At 42.3% G+C, this 23,225-nt stretch overlaps 1 protein-coding gene across 10 annotated transcripts in view; it reads left to right on the forward strand.

The window, feature by feature from the left end:
* LOC140199916 (coiled-coil domain-containing protein 102A-like) overlaps positions 1-23,225 on the forward strand; it is a 649,450-nt gene that overhangs the window by 390,840 nt on the left and 235,385 nt on the right. For 9 of the 10 annotated variants that reach the window (XR_011886535.1, XR_011886536.1, XR_011886534.1 and 6 more), the window contains one exon: positions 2,246-2,349. Coding sequence is in view for 7 of the 10 variants with exons in the window: in XM_072262408.1 (XP_072118509.1) it covers positions 2,246-2,349 (104 nt within the window). In the remaining 3 variants the exon portion in view is untranslated. Of the gene's footprint in view, positions 1-2,245; positions 2,350-18,757; positions 18,819-23,225 lie in introns of those variants that run through there. The other variant, XM_072262466.1, reaches the window with a different exon arrangement.

Below are 23,225 nucleotides of genomic sequence, written 5' to 3' on the forward strand. Positions count from 1 at the left end.
AGTGGAGTGGCAGTTCCATGGAGCCTCTGCTGTTCTCTCTACAATTCCGGGCAGATGCTGGAGCAGCTATCTTAAACACTAGTATCCACAAGTATCCAGACTGGCAAAGTGCTTGTAGGATTGAAGTGCTTATTATATACGGAGTTTTGATGGCCCTGAGCCTGTAGAACTCTCAGTAGAATGGGGAAGGGGGGTCTCATTGAAACCTCTCAACTGTTGAAAGGCCCTATAGAGAGGTTGAGTAAAAAAAAGATGTTTCCTATGGAGGGGGAGTCCAAGACCAGAGGACACTGCCTCATAATAGAATGGAGATGAGGAGGAACTTCTTTCGCCAGAGTGTGGTGAATCTGTGGAATTCGTTGCCACGGGTGGCTGTGGAGGCCAAGTCTTTGGGTATATGTAAGGCACAGGTTGATAGATTCTTGATTAGTCAGGGCATAAAGAGATACAGGAGATGACAGGAGATTGGGGCTGAGAGGGAAATGGATCAGCCATGATGAAATGGTGGAGCAGACTTGATGGGTCAAGTGGCCTAATTCTGCTCTATAGCCTATGGTCTTATGGACTCTGAAAAGTCTCTAATGCAGAGCTGGGACCTGAGTGTATCATCTTCCCTGACATGGGACGCAGGGTTTCTGTAGGTTTCAGATCAGATCAGATTGGACTTCTTGCATATTTTGGAAAATGAGTCGGGTGGTAAGAGAAGGAAGGGGAAGGAATGGGAAAGAAGAGATTGTAGGAGGAGAAGAAGTGGAAAACGAATCAGAATCAGGTTTATTATCACTTACCTATGTCGTGAAATTTGTTGTTTTGTGGCAGTAGCAGAGTGCAATATAAAAAAGTAAGAAATTACAATAAGAAAAATATTTAAAAAACTAAGTAGTGCAAAATATGAGGAAGTGTCCCTGGGTTCAATGTCCATTCAGAAATCTGATGGTGGAGGGGAAGAAGTTGTTCCTAAAACACTCCGTGTGTGTCTTCAGGCTCCTGTACCTCCTCCCTGATGGTAGCAATTAGAAGAGGGCATGACCTGGGTGGTGGGGTACTTAATGAAGGATGCTGCATCTTGAGTCATTGCCTGTTGAAGAAGTCGTAGATGGTAGGGAGGCTGATGATGGAGCTGGCTTTTTTGAATCCTGTGCACTGACATTTCCATACCAGACAGTATTGCAAACAGTCAGATTGCTCTCCACGGTACATATGCAGAAATTTGCAAGACTCTTTGGTGACATACTAAATCTCCTCAGACTCCTTACGAAATATAGCCACTGGTGTGTCTTCTTCCAAATGAAGGGGTGGTTTAAGACTGAGCAGTCAGCCTCATATGTTAATCCTTGTGATGCTAGGCAGGACAGTTCTTCCATGCTTAGAACATGTAGATTCATTTTGGCTAATTCCTACTGCCTCCACCAGGAGTATGCCATCTGTCCCATCGTACCTGCTTCAATAAGATCATGGCTGATCTGACTGTAGACTCACCTCCGCCTACCTACATTTTCTCCATTACCCTTAAATTCCCTGCTATGCAAAAATCTATGTCTTGAATATATTTAATAAGGTAGCCTCCAAATGAAATACAGTACAAATTAGAACACACCAGTATACTACAGTACTATAAAACTGTGTATTAGTTCCAAATAGTTATCAGTGGGAGAATTTATCCAGTGTATGCAATGAATAAAATCAGTACAGACACCTAGCATAGGTAGTGGACTGCCTTCATATAATCTTATCAATAATGCATCCTCCAAATCTTCATTTTCATTGTAACATTTAAGGTGATTGTCAATACCTTCAAATTCATCACAGCTCCTAACTTGCTGAAGTGGTGAAATCGTTTTATTCTTACTCCCGGCTGCTTCTGGCATCCCCAAGCCTGAATGCTTGAAATCACAGTCAACAAAACAGTTCAGAATTTTCTTACTTGCCAACAATCTGTGAGAAAAATTTTTGAACACAAACAAATGCAGCTGACACTACTTAAAAAGCGTTTGCATTGAGCACGGTGTAATGTTTAATGGCCACACAAGTGTGCACAACTGATACTAGTCAGAACCTGTTCGACAACAGTCTCTTGCCCCAGTTAAGTGTGCATTGCTCTGGATTTTCAGCATCTGCAGACTCTCTTGTGTTTATTATTCAGTGAACCATTTCCTCTGCCACAGTTCTATTTCTGCACTTAGGACAAGGAACCTCATGATAAAGGGCTTGATAATGATTATGTTTTCTATTTATGTTGTTGTAGTTGGATGACTCACTGAACCAGATCAGGAAACTGCAGCGTTCACTGGATGAACAGACGGAACTGAACGACAATCTTCAAGTCCAGTTTGACCACCTGCAGACCAGGTAAGACATCAAAAGGGGAAGCGGGGGGCAGGGTGCTGAGGGAAAGAAAATTTAGGCTTAAGCACTTTATATCATCAAACTGATCCGAAGATTGATGGAAGATCTTCCACAAGTTGAAGACTTTTGTTGGAAAGAAGTGGCTCAATAAAATGATTGTTTCCAGCAATGAAATATGATGGACGTCATTATTAAAATAGTGACGTGCCTAGAAAGAACATAGAGCCACAATCAAACCATTCTTTGTCTTAATTAAGAAATAAGGAACATGGCCTGCACAATCACTGAGAAGTTCTCAGCAAGTATTTTACATTGTTTTGTTTTCTGTTGTGTGATTTGAAGTTTCTACCAGAAGCCCCCATACGATTCTATTACTGATCATAATCATTTCACTCTGCGCAGTCTGTCTGTGTGCTTCCTCATTGCAGAGAAACTGGAGCCAAACACAAACTGAAAATTTTTTACAATTTTAATAAAATATTCTGTCATGTAGCCTTCAATAAAAACATTTCCATTTACAAAGTAGTTTTTAGCTCACTTGGTTAAAGCTATTTAACTTGAACGTCCACTGAGGTTGGGTGAGACTAGAACTGAGTTAAGGGTGAAAGGTGAAATGTTTAAGGAGAACTTGAGGGAAAACTTCTTCAGTCAGAGGGTGGTGTGCGTGTGGAATGAGCTGCCAGCAGAAGAGGTAGTTGCAGGTTTGAATTCAGCATTTAAGGGAAGTTTGTGTATGAACATGTATGGGGATGGTATGGAGGGCTATGGTCTGGCCGAAGGCTGATAGGTGCAGACAGCATAAGCAGACGGATCAAAGGGCCTGTTTTTTGTGCTGTAGTGGTCTAGGACTATGATGATTACTGCTTTCATTAAGAAGCCTGTAATTTAATTTCAGTTTAGATTTGGTATTCAGTACATTGACAGATAGAGCAGATTCCTATTAACCTTACTCGGAAGGTGTAAACACAAACAGAAAATATATTAGTCTCTCAGTCAATGCATTGAATATAACTTAAGAACACATTATGGACACTTTTAACTCTTGGGCAAGGGCCTTACTTAAATGCAGTGTATATTAATAACCAGTACCTTGCAATTCTGTGATCCAGCTGTTTAGTTCTTTAATCCATATTTTCATTTACTTGAGGTTGTTTTAGATGTCCTTCATCTCAAAAAAAAAAATCACCTCATCATTTTTATCGTTATTGCTGCTGGCAGCAGAAACTCAATAGAGACGATTGAAGAAGCTCTTTGCAAATGTCTAGGGGAATTATCTTTTCCTCTTTTGAAGTTGAAAAGCAGATGCAGGAAGTTGGTTAATAATGGACAGGCAGGGTATAGCATATTCACTGTGGTGGAGTATAGGACTGTTATTTACTGGATATGCTGAGAAAGGGTCAAAGGTTATTGAAAATTACACTCAGTGGCACTTTATTAGGTACACCTGTACACCTGACCTGCCCGTTAATGCAGATATCTAATCAGCCAATCGTATGGCAGCAACTCAATATATAAAAACATGCAGACATAGTCAGTTATTGTTCAGACCAAACATCAGAATGTGGAAGAAATGTGATCTAAGAGACTTTGACCATGGAGTGATTGTTGGTACCAGATGGGGTTGTTTGAATATCTCAGAAACTGTTGATCTCCGAGGATTTTCACACACAGCGGTCTCTAGTGTTTACAGAGAATGGTGCGAAAAGCACAAATAAAACATACAGTCAGCGGCAGTTCTGTGGGCAAAAATGGTTTGTTAGTGAGAGAGGTCAGATTGGTTCAAGCTGACGGGAAGCCAACAGTAACTCAAATAACCATGCATTAGTGATGTGCAGGAGAGCATCTTTGAATACACAACTCATTGAACCTTGAAGTAGATGGGCTACAGGAGCAGAAGACCACACATATAAACTCAGTGGCCACTTTATTAGGTAGAAGAAATGGCTACTGAGTGTACAAGCAAGTTTTTTTGTGTGCGTGGTGGAACAGATGCAGCAAACGTCAGTGTTGATACAAACCCAGCTTCTAATTTGATGTTACTGTTTAAAAGTAAGTTTTTTTTCTAACTGTAGCTACACCAAAAGCAATTAATATTTTATGCTTTAAATATTTCGAATATTTAAATAAAGATTTAACATTAAAAATTAACATCTAATTTTAAATCTACATTTGCATGTCTACCTGCAGATAGAATTAATATACAGTATCTATCTGGGGCATACCTTTAACCCACTTGTGAGCTAGATATTTGTGGAGATGTTTCCAGTAGTGGGACAGTCTAGTACCAGAGGACATAGCCTCAGAAAACAAAGAATTCCCTTTAGAATTGAGATGAGGAGGAATTTGTTCTGCCAGACAGTGGTGAATCTGTGGAATTCATTGCCACAGATAGCTGAGGCCAAGTCATTGGGTGTATTTAAAGCAGAAGTTTGTACGTTCTTGTAAGGATGGCACAGGTTACAGGGAGAAGGGAATTGAGAGGGAAAATAAATAAGGCATGCTTATATGTCGTATTATACTCGATGGGACGAATGGCCTAATCCTTTTCCAATGCCTTATAGTCTTATGTTTATCATCTGACATGACTGATCAGAATCTATTCTCTATTCTGGTTTATTTCTCTTACATGTTTTTTTTTGAGTTTTTCTTCTGTAGCCTGTCATTCAAAGGTATTTAAGTACTCTAATGGGTTGTGGATGTCATTGGAAGGTGATCATATTGCTTGAAAAGGTGTTGCTGGCTGCAATAGTCCTTGTAATAAATACATTCCCACAGTGCTGTAGGTCAGCAAGACCAAATGGATAGCAGCGTATTTTAACAAAGTGATATGTAACTTGGGAGGAGATGGCCGATGTTGGGTGCCTATGTAAGTGTTTAGTCGTTGGCGGTTCATGGGATGAGGTGCGATGAAAGGGTCGGTGTCGAAGTGCTGCAGTGAATTTGTGAATGGAAGAAGACATGATTGTTCAGGATGACAAATGGGGTCCAGTCAAGGTGGCTGTACTGCCCTGGGTGATACTGAGACCTGTCACGGTTTTTGGAAATCTCTGCTTTTCCAGACAAGTCAAAAGCATTCCATCACACCACAGTGCCTTGTGGGTAGTTGAAAGGTTTTGTATGTCACTTGCCACAGAATATGTGGTCTCAGATCTTGAAGCTATACTGTTGTTTTGGCTGGTGATATATGGCTGGAGTCAGAAGGTGGTAGATCTGGAATTGCCAAAGACCAAGCCATTGGGCATATTGGGCAAATTAGCCATGATGGAATGGTGAAGCAGACTAGATGGGCTGAATGGCATAATTCTGCTCATATGTCTTATGATGATGCCCAGCATGTCAGTGGTGAGATATTTCTCATTGATCGTCATAGGAAGATGATTGGAAATGACTTTGACTGGCACTCCTTTGGCATTTATATTACTTGGCACTCATCAGCCTCTTGAGGGCTATTGTCCATCCACCTTGTGGCCTGAGTAATTGGGAATGGAACTGGCATTACAAAGTTATCAGCAAACATCCTCACTTCCATCCTAATGATGGAGAAATGAAACTGCTGCAGTTCACTGAGGGTTTACGACAATGAAACTGCTGCAGATCACTGAGGGCTTACGACAGTATATTTGAACAATTGAAATGAACTGCATTAAAAATGATTTTCTTTGGAGTGAACATGAATTGCTACTTCGTATGATACTTGTGCTTGTAGTATTTAACTGTTCTGTGTAATTATCTATTGACCATTCAAATTATTGGCTTTCAGAGGAATATTAAGTGGATAAATACCAAAACATACACTCAGTGGCCACTTTATTAGGTGCAGGAGTGGAACCCGGTGTAGTCTTCTGCTGCTGTAGCACATCCACTTCAAGGATCGAAGTATTGTGCATTCAGAGATGCTCTTCTGCACACCACTGTTGTAATGTGTGGTTATCTGCGTTAGTGTTGCCTTCCTGTCAGCTTGAACCAGTCTGGACATTCTTCTTTGTCCTCTCTCATTAATAAGGTTGTATTGTCCACAGAACTATTGCTCACTTGATATTTTTTTTGTTTTTCTGCACTATTCTCTGTGAAACTCTAGAGGCTGTTTTGTGTGAAAATCTCAGGAGATCAACAGTTTCTGAGATACTCAAACCACCCTTTCTGGCACTAACAATCATTCCACAGTCAAAGTCACTTAGCTCACATTTCTTTTCCATTCTAATGTTTGGTCTGAACAACACTGAACCTCTTGACCATGTCTGCATGCTTTTATACATTGAGTTGCTGTCACGTGATTAGCTGATTAGATATTTACATTAATGAGTAGGTGTACAGGTGTACCTAATAAAGTGGTCACTGTAATATTTTATATGTTCCACAAAAGTCAGTTTAACAGATGAAAATTACTTTTATTTGCAACACCGGTGTTAACTGTGGGCCCCTTATCTAAGTAAGTAAGTGCTTGCATTGGAGAAGCTGCACTGGAGGTTCACGATAATGATCCTGGGAATGATAGGGCTCATGTATGAAGAGCGTTTGATGGCTCTGGGCCTGTACTCGCTGGAGTTTTAAAGAATGAGGGGGGATTTAATTGAAACTTACTGAATATTGAAAAGCCTATATAGAGTGAACATGGAGAGCATGTTTCCGATAGTGGGAAAGTCTAGGACCTAGAGGCAACAGCTTCAGAAAATGAAGGATGTTCCTTTAGAACAGAGATGAGGAGATGAGGAATAGTTTCTTCAGCCAGGTGGTGTTGAATCTGTGCAATTCATTGCCACGGGCAGCTGTGGAGGCCATGTCATTGGGTATATTTAAAGCAGAGGTTGATAAGTTCTTGATTAGTAAGAGTGTCAAAGGTTACAGGGAGAAGGCCGGAAAATAGGGTTGAGAGGGATAATAAACCAGCCATGATGTATAGGGAGAGCAGATGATGGATCGAATGGCCTTTTTCTGTTTCCATCTTTTATGGTCTTACGAATAAATAAATAGATATAGGATATATAGGAGGCAAAATGTTGAATTAAATTTGTGATGCCAGAATATAATTGTAATTATGTGCTGGGCCCAGGACAGGTCCTCTGAAATGATAACACTGAAGAATATAAAGTTACTGAGCCTCTCCACTTCTGATCCCTGACGAGGACTGGCTCATGGACTTACGGTTTCCTCCTCCTGAAGTCAATAATCAGCTCCTTGGTCTTGCTGACATTGAGTGGGAGGTTGTTGTTATGACACCACTCAGCCAGATTTTTGGTCTCCCTCCTATATGGTGATTCGTCACCACCTTTGATTCAGCCTGTGACACAAACTTGAATATGGTATTGGAGCTGTGCTTGGCCACACGGTAGTAAGTGTAAAGCGAGTGGAACGGGGAGCTAACCACGCAGCTTTGTGGTGCATCTGTGCTGTTGGAGATTGTGGGGTAGATATTTTTGCCAACCCAAACTGACTGGGGTCTGCAGGTAAGGAAACTGAGAATCCAATTGCACAAGCAGGTATTGAGGCCAAGGTCTTGAAGCTTACTGATTAGTTTTGAGGAGATGATAGTATTGAATGGTGAGCAGCAGTCGATAAAGAACATCCTGATATATGCATTTTTGCTAATTGGATGTTCCACAGATGAGTGAAGAGCCAGCGAGATGGCATTTCCCTGTGGATCTATTGTGCTGGTAGGCAAATTGGAGTGGATTCAGGTCAGTTCTCAGACAGTTATTGATATATTTCATCACCAACTTCTTAAAACACTTCATCACAGTGGATATACAGTAAGTGCTGTTAGATGATACTCATTGACGCAGGCTACCACATTCTTCTTAGGCACCAGTATAATTGAAGCAGGTGGGTACCTCAGACCGGTGAAGTGAGAGGTTAATAATCTGAGCAAACAGTCCAGCCAGTTGATCAGCACAGCACAGCACAGGCCTTTCGTACCTGACCAGGTACCCCGTTGGGGCTGGATGCTGTTTGTGAGTTCGCCCTCCAAAAGGCTACTGGCACATCGGCCTCAGGGACTGAAATCACAGGACCCTTGGAGCTGAAAGGAAGGCAACAGTAACTCAAATAACCATGCGTTACAACAGTGGTGTGCAGAAGAGCATCTCTGAACACACAACACATTGAACCTTGAAGTGGATGGGGTACAGCAGCAGAAGGCAGCAAACATGCATTCAGTGACCATTTTGTTAGGTACAGGAGGTTTAGTATAGTGGCATTAGGTTACTTAGAATATACAGCATAGGAACATACCTATGATTCTTTGGCTGTAAGACTTTGGTTTCATTTGGTCTGTGTTTGCATTGACATTTTATATTCACATTTGAAGATTGTTTATTGCCATTCATTGGTACACAAGTGTAAAGGAGAACAAAGTGATTGTTACTCCAGATCTGATGCAGAATAAAAAAACTCAGTAAGCATAAAGAACCCAATAAAAAAGAACAAAAATAAAACACATTAAATAACATGATTGAAGTCTGCTGCAATTATGAAGAGACTGTCCTTATGCTTGCTTTGTAGAGAACCGACGGCTTTGTAAAGTTCTCCCGGTGCGTGCGCGGGAGCATTTGGGGGGGAGGGGGGTGGAATGCAGATAGACATGATGAACACAACAGGAAACTCCCTGAGCAGGCAATGTGGCAGCATTCTTTTTTTTGATGTTCAGTTGTTACAGAACATAGAACACCACAGAAGAGCTTGTGCACCAACCCTTGTCGACGTACGCACTGAGTCCGCCTGCTCTGGATTTATCATCCTTTCCCCACCATTGGTTACCCAACACCATCGTCATTTCTTCTATTTATTTTGCCCATTTGTTTATCTGGTTTCTTTAAATTTGTTCATGCTACTTGCCACATCTGTTCCATATCATTGCGCTTTGTAACAAATCTCTCAGTAGCCACTGCAGGTGATCTAAATAGGAATAAAATTGCCTTGGGCTGTTTCTCCTCATTGTTGTTTATAGATCTCTGCTGGAAAGTCTGTGTGGATTGACTTTAATTGAGGCAGTGATGAAACTGGTTGAAAGGCATGTCAACACTCACTGCTTCGACCTGTGTGGGTAGCCTCAGAGGGTAAAAAGCACCTGAGAAGCAACACAGCATGATATAGCACCTTCAGAAATAGGTGGCTGAGCGGAGAAAGCAGTCAGCCATGTACAGGGGATGCCGGTTAATTGGGACACATCGGGACCAGTGCACTTTGACTTAATTAAGCAGCTGCCCCAATTAGCCGAAGTTTCATGAAAATAGTTAAAGGGTATAAAAAAGACAAACTACCATTTAATTGAGTAACAAATTATGTATTTAAATGAAATAGAGAACAAAGTAGAAGACTATCAGTACTACTGCAGTACTATAAAACTGTGTATTAGTATGCGGCCTCGTTCTTTTGATTGACTGTAAATGAACAAGATCAGTGCAGACACCTAATGCCTGCCTTAAAACAATGTTTTTGATGACTGCATCCTCTAAATCTTCATTTTCATTGTGACATTCAGGATGATTGTCGGTACCTCCAAATTTTTGGTAGTACCTAACTTGTTGATGTAGTGGAGTAATGTCATTTTCACTCCTGTCTGTTTCTGGCAACTCCAAGCTTGAACACTTGAAACTGCAGTGAGCAAAAAGTTCGGAATTGTATTACCGCTTATTTCTCGCCAACTATCAGTGACAAAAATCACTGCTTTTTGAACGCAAACACATGCAACTGACGCTGTTTAAAAACTGTTTGCTCTCAGCACGGCGTGGTGTCTAATGGCCACAAAAGTTCATTTGTCTGACTCGAGTTAGAAACTGTTCAGCAACAGTTTCCTACCTCATTGAGTGGCATAGTGTCCCAAATAAATGAAGGGAATCCCAGCTATTTTCTTGATTAGTTTTTATTCTTTAAGATTTGTCCTATTTTAGCAGTTGCTCCAATTAACCAATAGTCCAATTAACTGGATTCCACTGAATAACAAAGTGTGCACACAAATGAAAATCAAATTGTACTTAAAATTTTAATTGGATTTGCATTGGCAAGGGGTGTCGTGCTGTTGTAATCCATTAGCCTCCTTCCCAGGAGCCCGATTTTACCGTTCTTTAGAAGAATGAGGGGGAATATCATTGATACCGACTGGATATAGAAAGGCCTAAATAGAGTGGACCTGGAGAGAATGTTTCCAATAATGGGAGAGTCTAGGACCAGGCAGCGCAGACTCAAAATACAAGCATGTAACAGAGCTGAGAAAGAATCTATGGAATTCATTGCCTCAGATGGCTATGGAGGCCAAGTTATTGGATGTATTTAAAATAGAGGTCGATAGTTTCTTAAGGGCATCAAAGGTTACAGGGAGAAGGCAGGCAAATGAGGTTGAGAGGGATGATAAGTCAGCCATGATGGAATGGCGGAGCAGACTCAATGGGCCGAGTGGCCTAATTCTGCTCCTATGAGTTATGGTCTTATGGTCTAGGAGTCCAGCACCATTACAATGTAGTGTCATAGATTCGAAACAGTCCGAGCTCCTAATGTGATGTTGCTGTTTAAAAGCATGATTTTCTTTCTAATTGTAGTTACACCACAAGCTGTCTACATTGGTCTTACGGTCTTACTTCAGTGCTAATTGCTCAGCACTAAACTGACCCCGGCTGACACAACCTGGCTGAACAGCTCAGGTTTAAAGTCATGGCAGTGCTGTGAGCGAAGGTAACCAGGGGGCTTGCTTTTGATCACATTCAAGATTGTTTATTGTCATTTCCAGTGCACAGGTGCAACGGGGAACAAAATGCAGCAGAAAAAACACAATAAGATAAAGAACACGATAGTAAACAAATCAATCAATGTATATAAGCTATCTTATACATTTATATTTATATATAGATTGTACGTACATAATGTGACGCTAGGCACAGGAGTATCTGTTCATAAGGTGTCTGACAGGAAATGATAAAGTAGCAGTGGTGGGGAGGGTTAGTGGATGGAGGGGTTGATTAGCCTTAGTGAGGAAAGCAACTGTTTTTGAGTCCGATGGTTCTGGCGTGGATGCTGCGTAGCCTCCTCCCTGATGGGAGTGGGACATAAGGTGAGTGGGTGGGATCCTTCATGCTATTGCTGGTCTTTTTCCGGCACCTTTCTGTACACATGTCCCGATGGTGGGTAGGCTGCTGCCAGTGATGCGTTGGGCAGTTTTGACTACCGTGTAGAGCCTCGCATATAACTAATCAGTGAACCAGCTTCCCCTTCCTTCCATCACTCTCCACTGGAGATGTCACTGCTAGTTTTCTAACAGTTATAGGCCGGTTCCCAGTGGGAAAGAGCTCACAGCAGGAAATTACACTCTAATTTAGCACAGCTGCTATTAAATTGAGATTTTTTGCTGAGAGAGCCCGAGAGCCAGAAAGAAGCATAGTGTGTGAAATGGAAATGTCATGCTGATACACTTGTGAGACTGGTGGCGAGGCATATTGTCATTGTAGCGGGATCTCCACTATGCAACTTGCTGGAGACGAACCGGATGCTGTCAATCTGCAGTAACATTGAAATCTGTTCCACGGCATTATTACTTAGTTTCCTGTAGGCAAATGACAAAACTCTGAAGTTAAATTATAGATACAGACATGCGGAGAATTCACAAATAGAAAACAACGGGGGAAATAATATAGAACTTATCTTAGATGCTGTTCACTTTCTTAAGTATGTATAATGTTTTGCTAAAGGCTTTGTTCTCTGTGCTGTGAGGGCATTTGAAACACTGAACCTGTGTCCTGATATAAAGCCAAAGCATGCCAGAGCCCTTGTCTGTACTGTCCAGAGGAATTGTTTTCTTGCCTTTCTCAGCTTTGAGGGGTATAGGCAGGGTAAGTGTAAGCAGGCTTTTTCCACTGACACTAGAACTAGAGGTCATGGGTTAAGGATTAAAGGTGAAATATTTAAGGGGAACTTCTTCTTCACAGAGGGCGCTGAGAGTATGGAACGAGCTGCCAGTGGATATGTTGGATATGTGTTTGTTTTCAACATTTAAGGAACATTTGGATAGGTACATGGATGGGAAGGGTATGGAGGGCTATGGACCTGGTGCAGGTCGATGGGACTGAGCAGATTAATAGCTCAACATGGGCTAGATGGGCTGAATGGTCTGTTTCTGTCCTGTAGTGTTCTACGACTGACTCTAAGGGGACTAGGATATAAAAGCTCATACAGTAGTATACTCTCTTCCTGCAGGATGTGGGCGATCAGGGCCATTCCTGCAGAGAGCAGTAGAGCTGTGGTTCGATGGGCTGTGACAATGCCATTGCCGCTACATATAGGTGTTTGGTCACACCACAGGTATAGACAGAAGGGAGGGGTGTGGGCAGCATGAAGTGTAGAGGAGTAACTTCAGGTCACTCCCTCGTAAACCGAACAAAAAGCAACAAAATCAGCCGAATTTGTGACACTGCAGTTTGTGGGTCCGATGCGTATTAGTGGAGGGAAAAACCTCAGCATGTAGTAGTGGTGAGAGATTAGTGAGGGTGTTTCTGCAACCAAGATTAAAACTCCTGAATGCTATGTTGCTTGCCTGGTGACAGGGTCATGAACATCTCAGATCAGGGACGGTCGAGTAGTGAATAGCACATTGCTTTGTAGCGCTGTCTCTAGATGAAAGTTGAGTTCACACTGCTGCCTGAGAAGAGTTGGTGCATTCTTCCCGTGACCAGGCGGTTACCTTATGTTTATCAGGTTTCAATGTACATATGACAAATAAACCTAATCTTTAATCTTTAAACCTCTTTAGGTAGAGAACGTTCTGAAGGGGGAGGAAGAACAGACAGAGGATGCAATGCACGTTGGTGTTAATGCCATCGGTATAAAGAGGGCCAAGTTCCTACTAAGTGAGTTTAGGGACTTAGGCAGAACGTTACAAAGTGGGATCTCTATGGTCACACTCTCAGAATTACCCCCTGTGCCACATGGTCGTGAAGGGAGAAATATAACCATAGGACAGATGAATGATTGGCTGAAGAGCTGGTGCAGGAAGGAAGACATTCAGGTAATTGAAATTCCTTTTGGGCGCTGTGGGACCAGTAGAAGGACGGGCTGCGTCTGAAGTGGAAGGGAATCAGTATCCTTGCAGGGATAATATTGCAGGGAAAGCAGTGCAACAGGTATGGAGGCGACTTGCATTCAAGGACATGTATACAGAAAAGTGCCTGAAAAAGACCAGTAACATCATGAAAGATCCCACCCATCCTGCTTATAGGCTGGTTGCTCTACTCCTGTCAAGGATGAGAATACACAGCATACATGCCAGGAATACCAGACTCAAAGCCAGTTACTTCTCCCAAGCCATCAGGCTGATCAACACCCCCACCCGTTTACAACACCCCACCCATTTACTCACCCCACCACTACTTAATTATCTTCTGTCCAAGTCACCCTCTCTACAGATCAGGTGACTCTGTATTATGTCTTTTAAACATTGGTTGTTTGTCAGTCCTCGTTTGCAGTTTTTTATTAAATCGGTTGTATTTCATTGTTCTAATGTGAATGCCTGCAAGAAATTGAATCTCAGGGTAGTATATGGTGACATATATGTACTTTGGTAATAAGTTTACTTTGGACTTTGATTACACAAAAAATCATTTAAGGGTCAAGAGACAGTAGGCTAGACATTACTACAGGAGTTCCTCAGGCAACTTTCGAGGCCATTTTCAGCTGTTTTATCAATGAACTCATCACTATTATTTTCACAAATGATAAAGGAAAGATGGGTTGCATCTAAAGTGGCAGGGAAAAATATCCTTGTAGGGAAGGTGTGAGTACCGAGCACCACTCTACAGTATGTACTATACATACAGCCAGTCTGTGTATATAAGCTATGTATATATATTTATTGTGTTTTTTATTATCACATTCTTTGTGCTCACTGTTTTTTATTTTTAAGCTGCTTCAGATCCAGAGTAAGAATCACTTCATTCTCCTTTACCGTTATGCACTGATCTTAAACTTGGATCTTGATTCTTGAAAGTCAAACAGGTCCACGGACAAAGCAGATTAGGTTAAGGAGCAAGGCAGAACTGGTGGGCTCAATCAACTACGTTAACTTTAATGCGAGGAGCTGCACAGCCGGAAAGCCACTGACCCTGCATCACTCCGCTTACCACCAAAGGGCCCTTCTCAAGTCCCAGTTTATTGCCATTTTAACCGTATACATGTTTTCTGTTCAACGAAGCAACGTTCCTCCGGACCAAGATACACAACAGAGTACATGTAGCTCACGCATATAACACGTAAAGTAATATTACCAGAAATAAATTAACAAATTATAAGGTGCATTTATGACTCAAGTTAAAAAGTAAACAGAATAACGCTACTGGTGCTTCATGCGTGGTGAGACCTGGGTGGTGGCAGGGAGTCCAGTTGTCTCACGGCCTGGGGAAGGCTTAGCAGACCTTGTTCTAATGCTTCAGTGCCTCCTATCTGATGGTGGGGGGAGGGGGGTCAAAGAGACCGTGGGATGGATGGAGTTGCGGGGGCGGGGGGGGAGGTGATCATTGCTGGCTGATTCTCTGTGCCCTAAAACTCTTATGATTCTTCAGCAGCCTAACCTGCAATTTTTGAAGTATACAACAGGCAAACATTAGCAAAATTGGGAGATAGTGATCACAAAATATTGGCCAATCATTTTAATTCCCATTCTGACATGTTGATGTATGGCCTCCTCTCCTCCCACTGTCAGGTTGGAGGAGCAGCACCTTATATTCCATCTGCATAGTCCCTAACCGGTCGGCATAAGCATTGATTTTTTAGATTAGATTTAATAACACTCAGTCCTCATTTATTGTCATTTAGAAATGCATGCATTAAAAAATGATACAATGTTCCTCCAGAAAGATATCACAGAAACACAGAACAAACCAAGACTAAAAACTGACAAAACCACATAATTATAACATATAGTTACAACAGTGCAAAGCAATACCGTAATTTGATGAAGAGCAGACCACGGGCACGGTAAAAAAAAAGTCTCAAGTCCCGATAGCCCCATCATCTCACGCAGACGGAATCGCCGCAAACTTACCGATGCATTGGAAGCACCTGACCGCAGCTGACTCCGAGTCCGTCTGAAAACTTCGAGCCTCCGACACTAAGCACTGAGCGCCATCTCTGCCGAGTGCTTCGACCCTGCCCCGGCTGCCGAGCAACAAGCAAAGCCGAGGACTCGGTGCCTACCCCTCCGGATAGTCTGGATCACACAGTAGCAGCGGCGGCGAAACAGGCATTTCAGATGTTTCACCAGGTGTTCCTCCGTGCCCTCACGTCTGTCTCCATCAAATCAGGATTGTGTACAGCACCCTACTTGACAGATAACAGATATCATTCACTGGAGAGGCCGCTGCGAGCTGTGTCGCGCCGCCATCTTCTCCTCCCTCTAGCTTTTGGTAATTTATCCCCTTTCCTCCTTCTCTTTTTTTCTATTACCAACTCTGGCTCTCCTCTTACTCCTTTTCTTTTCCTCACCTGCTCATCACCTCCCTCTGCCTTCTCTTTCTCCCATGGTCCACACTCCTATCAGATCCCTTCTTTTTCAGCACTTTACCTCTTTCACCTGCAGTATCATCTCCCAGCTTCTCACTTCATCCTCCCTCCTCCACCCACTCAGCTTTACCTATCCACTGGCCAGCTTGTACTCCTTCCCCTTCCCCTACCTTCTCACTCCAGTTTCTCCTCCCCGCCTTCTTTTCCAGTCCTGATGAGGAGTCTTGGCCCAAAAAGTCATCTGTTCATTTCCCTCCATATATACTGCCTGACCTGCTGAGTTCCTCTAGCTTTTTGTGTGTGTAAGATTGTATGTTTTTTTTAAGTCACAAAGCTAGAAGGATCAGAAATGCACATTGTATTCCCGTGGTCTGCACTTGCATACTCTCCGCACTTGCATACTCTCCGCACTGTCAACACCCTTGCCAGCCCAAACTGTTATGAAGTTGTTGGTCCAGTAGTTCTGGATGACAATCTTGTCTTTGTAACTCACTGGAATAACAGACAAGGCCCTAGGTGGTAAATGTAACACATTGAGTTCACGCCTGAAGGACAAACTAGATTGCCTTTGTCTGCAGATGACCCACCAGGAGATGAGGAACTTCTGCATGCTTGTTCTTGCAGAAACATGGCTCCAGGACAATACCCCATTCATCATTAATCTCCAGGCCATGCCACTCAGGGTCTTGTGCTAATGTCATTTTGTGTCTGTACGTGCTATCATAACTATGTGCACTGTGTGCTGTGTGTGACTGTATTTACTGTGTTTTGCACCCAGAGGACCACTGTTTCATTTAGCTGTATACATGTGTATGGTTGAATGACAATTAAAATTCAAAATGACTCAAAATTCGAAAAACAAATGCAAATTTGAATCATATAGGAAAGTAAATGATCAAAGCAGAATAATCTTGGCAAAATTGATGTGATTTTTTTTCATTGTTAATCCTGCTCACTCTACAAAAAGGATTAAGGCGTACCATTATTCAGTAATCATTTTATGCATTAGATGAAGATTAAAAAGAGGCTTGAGGGAAAACTTTTTCACGTGAGGCGTGGTGAGTATACAAAATGAGCTGCTACAGGAAGATGAGACAGGATGCAATAGTATAATTCAAAGAGCACATGGACGGGTAGAAAGAGGGCAGGTGCTTAGGAATGGGGACTGGACAGGTGGGCACGAGCAAGGACTCGCTGGGCCATGCTGTATGACTCTGACCGTGATGGCAGTTAAACTTGAACTTGGATATGCCACCAAGGTGGTCTGCCCCCTGCGTAACTGTAAGTTCTGCAAAGACTACACCAGCCCCAACTCCATGCAACCCTGAAATTTATGCTTTTAGCATGGATTGCTACATGATGATCTAGCTTTATGTTTTTTTTTGTTACTTCATGACACATTGTATATTTTTCACACGGCTAACTTCCATAACAAAAGACAGAATTTGTCCTAAATGACTTCTCAGTTGAATAAGGTTACTCTAACATCAATGCATTACCAATACCCTTGTGGGAGTTCTGCGTGAGGCAAAATTAGACATTAACTTCTGTCAACAGGTTCCGGGAGTATTCATTTCTGTGAAGTATTTATCTTACTTTAAGACTGATGCTCCTAATAAATTATAATCTGAACCAACATGCAGTTACTGTATTTTTGCGAGTTCCACTTGTCTGATGTCAGTGACTTAAATAAGCAGTTCCGTATTTTATGATCACTCATAATTGGTTTAGAAATTAACTGCGACTGGTTGGGGTGATCCCTTCACTTGTAAATTATAGAGTGAAAAAGGTGGTGTTCCTGTACACTTAGAAATGTATCATGATAGTACCTATGATGCAATTGTTCATAATCTGTGAATGTTGCCCAAGTAGGACAAAATTGTGGTGATTTTCCATGTGGCTACAATGTCTTTTTATGGTTCATTCTACATTTGCGAGTAAGAGCACTGTAAGGCTGGTTCACTATCAACCTCTCAGCATTGTTTGTTCCTTTCTGCAGTTTGTGGCACATCAGGTGGCAACCTGGCCATTTATTTAGCATTGGTCTGTTTTTCACCGAGGCCGAGTTGTTAGCTCAGTGCTCAACCGAGGACGGATGGAAAGTGGATTTGAACCTGGGCCATTGGCCTCAAAGTCCAGTGCTGATGCTACTACGCCACTGGCCAGCATAAACTCTTCAGCATAAAGAAGTCTTCTACACAAGGCAGGTGTAGTCTGTCTGCTGGCTCACTCCTGTTTCTCATGGTACGTTGGGAATGATCAGTTTGGCACCCAACTCATCACCATTCATCCCTCAAGGATGATGCTGCTATAAGGATGCTGACTCTATGATGATATGCATTTCTTAAGGGAGCAAAGATATGTTAAACAGAGTAAATATTTTACTTCATGAAATTATTTAACTGACAGCTGTGAGTGATTAAAGAGGAATAACCACAGTGAGGGGCTCTGATGATCTCACCTGCCAGAGTTTATAACCATCATCCATATTTTTAGCTGAGATTAAAATCCTTACGATTACTTCACAACTTCTATACATTTTACTTTATAAGCAGAAATTGAAGTGCCTGTCAGTCAGGAGAAAATTAAAAAGAGCATAGATACTGAAAATCACAATTAAAAATGGAAAATGAGGAAGCACTCAGAAGGTCAAGGTGCATCCATGGAAAGGCAAGCAGGTAACATTCCTGACCCAAGGTTCTTCATCAGAACAATTTCTTGACAATAGTTGGTTTTATGAAAGGTGTTAACATGTATAAGTAGAGCAATCGACTTGTAGTAAAATTAGATTAATAATAGCAACATACTCATTCTACTTTGCAACTGATTGTCAATAATTTATTATTGAGAAACTCAATGACTGGAAGTTCAAAGTAAGTTTCTTATCAAAATATGTATGTCACAATATACTACATTGAGAATCATTTTTTTGCAGGTAGTTAGAGGAAAATAAAGAAAGACAATTGAATTTATGAAGATCTATACATAACAAAGACTGACTAACAACCACTGTACAAAAGAAGATAAATTGTGCAAATAATTTAAAAGAAGAAATAAATAACATTGAGAACATGGTGAAGATTCTTGGCTCAAAGTGTCAACTGTTTATTCATTTCCATTGCCTGGCCTCCCGCTTGGTGGCACAATAATATCAGCACCAGACTCTGGAGTAAAGGTTCCCGAGTTCGAATCCAAGTCAGGCCGAGTGTCGAGCTAGCAACTCGGCCTCGTAAAAACAAGAATAGCTTGCTACGGAAACTCCGTCATGACGGTGTCCCGATAACTCCACTGCCGAGTTAAGGGCTATTCATCTCTTCTCTTCTATTGCCTGGCCTGTTGAGTACCTCCAGCATTTTGTGTGTTTTGCTTGGAGTTCCTGCATCTGCAGATTTTCTCATGTGTGTGACTGAGAACACGGGTTATCTTCTGCTGCTGTAGCCCATCCACTTCAAGGTCCAGCATGTGTGTTCAGAGATGCTCTTCTACACACCACTATCGTAATGCAAGGTTATTTGAGTTGTTGTCACCATCCTGTCAGCTTGAATCAGTCTGACCATTCTCCCGTGACTTCTCACTAACAAGGTGCTTTTATCCATAGAACTGCTGCTCATTGGATTGTTTTGTTTGTTTTTTTGCATCATTCTCTGTAAACTTTAGCGAATGTTTAGGAGATCAGCAGTTTCTGAGATACTCAAACCACCCCATCTGGCTCCAACAATCATCCCATGGTCAAAGTCACGTAAATCACACTTTCTCCCCATTCTGATGTTTGGTCTCAACAACAACTGAACCTCTTGACCATATCTGCATGCATTGAGTTGCTGCCACATGACTGACTGATAAAATACTTGCATTAAAGAGGTATACCTAATAAAGTGGCCACTAAGTGTATATAGGGATTGAAATGGAGGAAATATCAACACCTGTATTCTAGACGACCTTGTTCATCACCACCAAATTGATTTGACAGTCTTTCTTTTGCACATTGGATGTTTGTCAGTCTTTGTTTATGTATGGTTTTCATAAATACTGTTGTACTTCTTTATTTCCCTTTAATTGTCCACAAAAACTGAATCTCAAGGTAGTATATGGTGACTTTGATGATAAATTTACTTTGATTTTGACTTTAGGGAATTTTGTCAACATCTGCATGGCAGCCTTAAAATCACTCCTAGTGAGTGAGGTGGGAGAGGAATCCTACAAACACATAAAGCTGAAAAACCGCTTTAGGATTAGTGACAGCAGACCTAATGGGTCAAAGAGCCTTTTTGGATGGTTTGATTCAGTGGCAGCTGAACAGAAGTACTTAGTGGGGAAGAAATCCTGGTCAGGCAACTGTGCGGGCAGGTGATCTTCTTGCTCGCATCTTGCAGGAGAAGCCCTGGGGCTTCACCTTCCACCACATGGACCAGACAGCGGTGTCAGGTAAAGGCGAAGGCAGCCGTGTTTGCTTCAAGGTGGTTCTGACTCGGTCCTTCCCCCGACCTGGAACACCTGGTGGTCAAGTGTCAGTCATTCACAGTGGAACAAAGAACTACGACAGAATCAATGAAAAACTACACACACATATGCAAAAGAAGACATATTGAGCAAATACAAAAAAGCAAATAATAGTAAATAAAGTGAATTCATATATACATACATAAATTCTGAGAACACGAGCTGGAGAGTCCTTAAAGTGAGCCCATAAGTTGTGGAATCAGTTCAGAGTTGAGGTGAGTGAAGTTACCCACGGTGGTCAGGAGTCTGATGGTTGAAGTTTACTGAATACATTTGTACATATTACAAACACGGGATTCTGCAGATGCTGGAAATCCAATGCAACATACATAAAACACTGGAGGAATTCAGCAGGTCAGGCAGCACCTACGAAGGGAAATAAACACTCGGCATCTTGGGCCGAGACCCTTAATAACTGGACAATCTAGCTTATAGAGATTGAACTATGTAGTGTGATGCTGAGGCAAAGTTACAATGTTTAGAGATAAGTCAGTTAATATCAGCTCAGTCTGCAATAATTCCCATCAGCTGAATACAAAATCAGTTAGCTTCCTGTTCCTGCCGGTTTTAATAATAGCCCTGATGAAGGATGTCGACCCAAAATGTCAACTGTTTATTTCCTTCCATAGAGGAGCATTTGATAGCTCTGACCCTGTACTTGCTGGAGTTTAGAAGAATGAGGAGGATTCTCATTGAAATCTACTAAATATTGAAGGGCCTAGACAGGGTGGACATGGAGAAGATGTTTCCAAAAGTGGGGGAGTCTAGGACCAGAGGGCACAGTCTCAGAATACAAGGATGACCCTTTAGAACAGAGACGTGGAGGAATTTCTTTAGCCAGAGGGTGGTGAATCTATACATTTCATTGCCACAGATGGCTGTGCAGATCAATTCATTAGGTATACTTAAACTCAAGGTTGATATATAGGGTGTCAAAGTTTACAAGGAGAAAGCAGGAGAATGGGGTTGATAGGAATAATACATCAGCCATGACCAGACTCAATGGTTTGAATGGCCTAATTTTGCTCCTGTCTTATGGTCTTATGACCTGCTGAGTTCCACCAATATTTTGTGTGTACCATGTGTGCATATTATTCAGGATTTTTCCAGAAAACTGGCAGGAACAGGAAGCTAATTTTGCCTCCAACTGATAGGAATTATTGTTGTCGGAGCTGATATTGACTGACTTATCTCTAACCATTTCAGCTGTGCCTCAGCATCACACGATATAGTTCAATGCCAATAAAATAGTCTGTTGAGTTATTATCCACGCAAAATGCCACTGGAGAGTGGCGAATCTTCGCATGCAGCTCCGAAGCTGGAAATCAGCTATTCCCTTTAGGACTACTATAGCTGAAGTCAAGAGTCTCATTCATAGGAACTTCAGTAAGCAACATTGTTTGAAGATATTTTAAAATATCTATCAATCTTGAAAATTGGCAGGCGCTGGACTGCAGACCATTCAGATCGCAAGTGCAGTTTCACTTAAACAAAACGCTGCCGTTGGGCTACAGGCAAAACTGACACAGAGGACCTTGAGGCCTGAGATCCCTACCATCCTCCTGTCTAACGTACAGTTTCTGGACAATAAAGTTGAAGACCTCAGAGTAATGTTGCAGTACCAGAAGGAAATCAGGGACTGCTGTGTGCTTCACTTCACAGAGACGTGGCTCACTCCCAAAACACCGGACATCGTATTTCAGCCCGAGGGCATCCCTTTCTTCTGCATGGACCTGACAGTGGCAATAGGTAAAGGCAGCGAAAGTGGCATTTGCTTCATGATTAATCATTGTGGTGCACAGACATGGCAGTTCTGTCTCAGCCTTGCTCACCTGACCAGGAAGATCTGGCGGTCAAGTATCGTCCATTTATCTGCCGAGGGAGTTGGTAGTGGTGTGCATTCCAGTCCTGGCAAAGTTCAAACTGGCACTGGAGGAGCAGAGCATCGTGATAAGCAGTTATGTGACAGCACACCTTGAGGCCTTCCTAATCATTGTGGAAGATTTCAACCTGGCCATCTTGAAGAGATCTCTGGCACATCCATCAAATGCTTACTGCGCTGTCACACGCCCATTCTTTGGCAAGTCTGATTACCAGGCAAATAGTCCCAGCATATAGGCAGAGACCGTAAACCACAGCACCAGTGGTGAGGAACTCGAAGGTATGGTCAAGGAAGGACGTAGAAACATAGAAAATAGGTGCAGGAGTAGGCCATTTGGCCCTTCGAGCCTGCACCGCCGTTCAGTATGATCATGGCTGATCATCCAACTCAGAACCCTGTACCTGCTTTCTCTCCATACCCCCTGATCCCTTTAGTCACAAGGGCCATATCTAACTCCCTCTCAAATATAGCCAATGAACTGGCCTCAACTGACAAGGAGCACTTACAAGATTGATGGATTGAATCTTTGAATCAGTGATATTCAGGAGATATTCACTGTAGGAGCTCAACCATCAGTTTTCTCCCCAAACGATAGATCAAATACAGTAACCTCACATTCTTCTTACCCCGCCCCTATTAGCGAGAATGGAGTTCGAAGCCTAGTTTTTGGTGTCCCGTCATCGGCAAATCCAGGGTTCGAGGCCTGGCATTCGGACACTCAGCCAGAGTCCTCATTGGCCATCATCTGCATGTCATGGGTCAATACCGAAGATCACAGTCTGAAGGGCGATCGGAGGTCCAGAAGTTGAGGCCCGGTGGCCAGAGCCAGAGTCTGCAAGTTTCTGTGAGACCGCTGGGGAAGTCAGGGCCTAGTGTCTGTGAAACCACGAGTCTGCTGAAGGGTGAAAAGGTCTGCCTGCCCTGGAGTTACAGGACTGGCGTGTCTGTGGGCTGGTGAGAGGGAGGGACAGAGGAATGGGGCCTGTGTCACTGTTGGTGCTTTGTTGCTTGCAGAGTTCTG

The sequence above is a fragment of the Mobula birostris genome, chromosome 1, assembly GCF_030028105.1.
Source record: "Mobula birostris isolate sMobBir1 chromosome 1, sMobBir1.hap1, whole genome shotgun sequence".
Taxonomy (NCBI): domain Eukaryota; kingdom Metazoa; phylum Chordata; class Chondrichthyes; order Myliobatiformes; family Myliobatidae; genus Mobula; species Mobula birostris.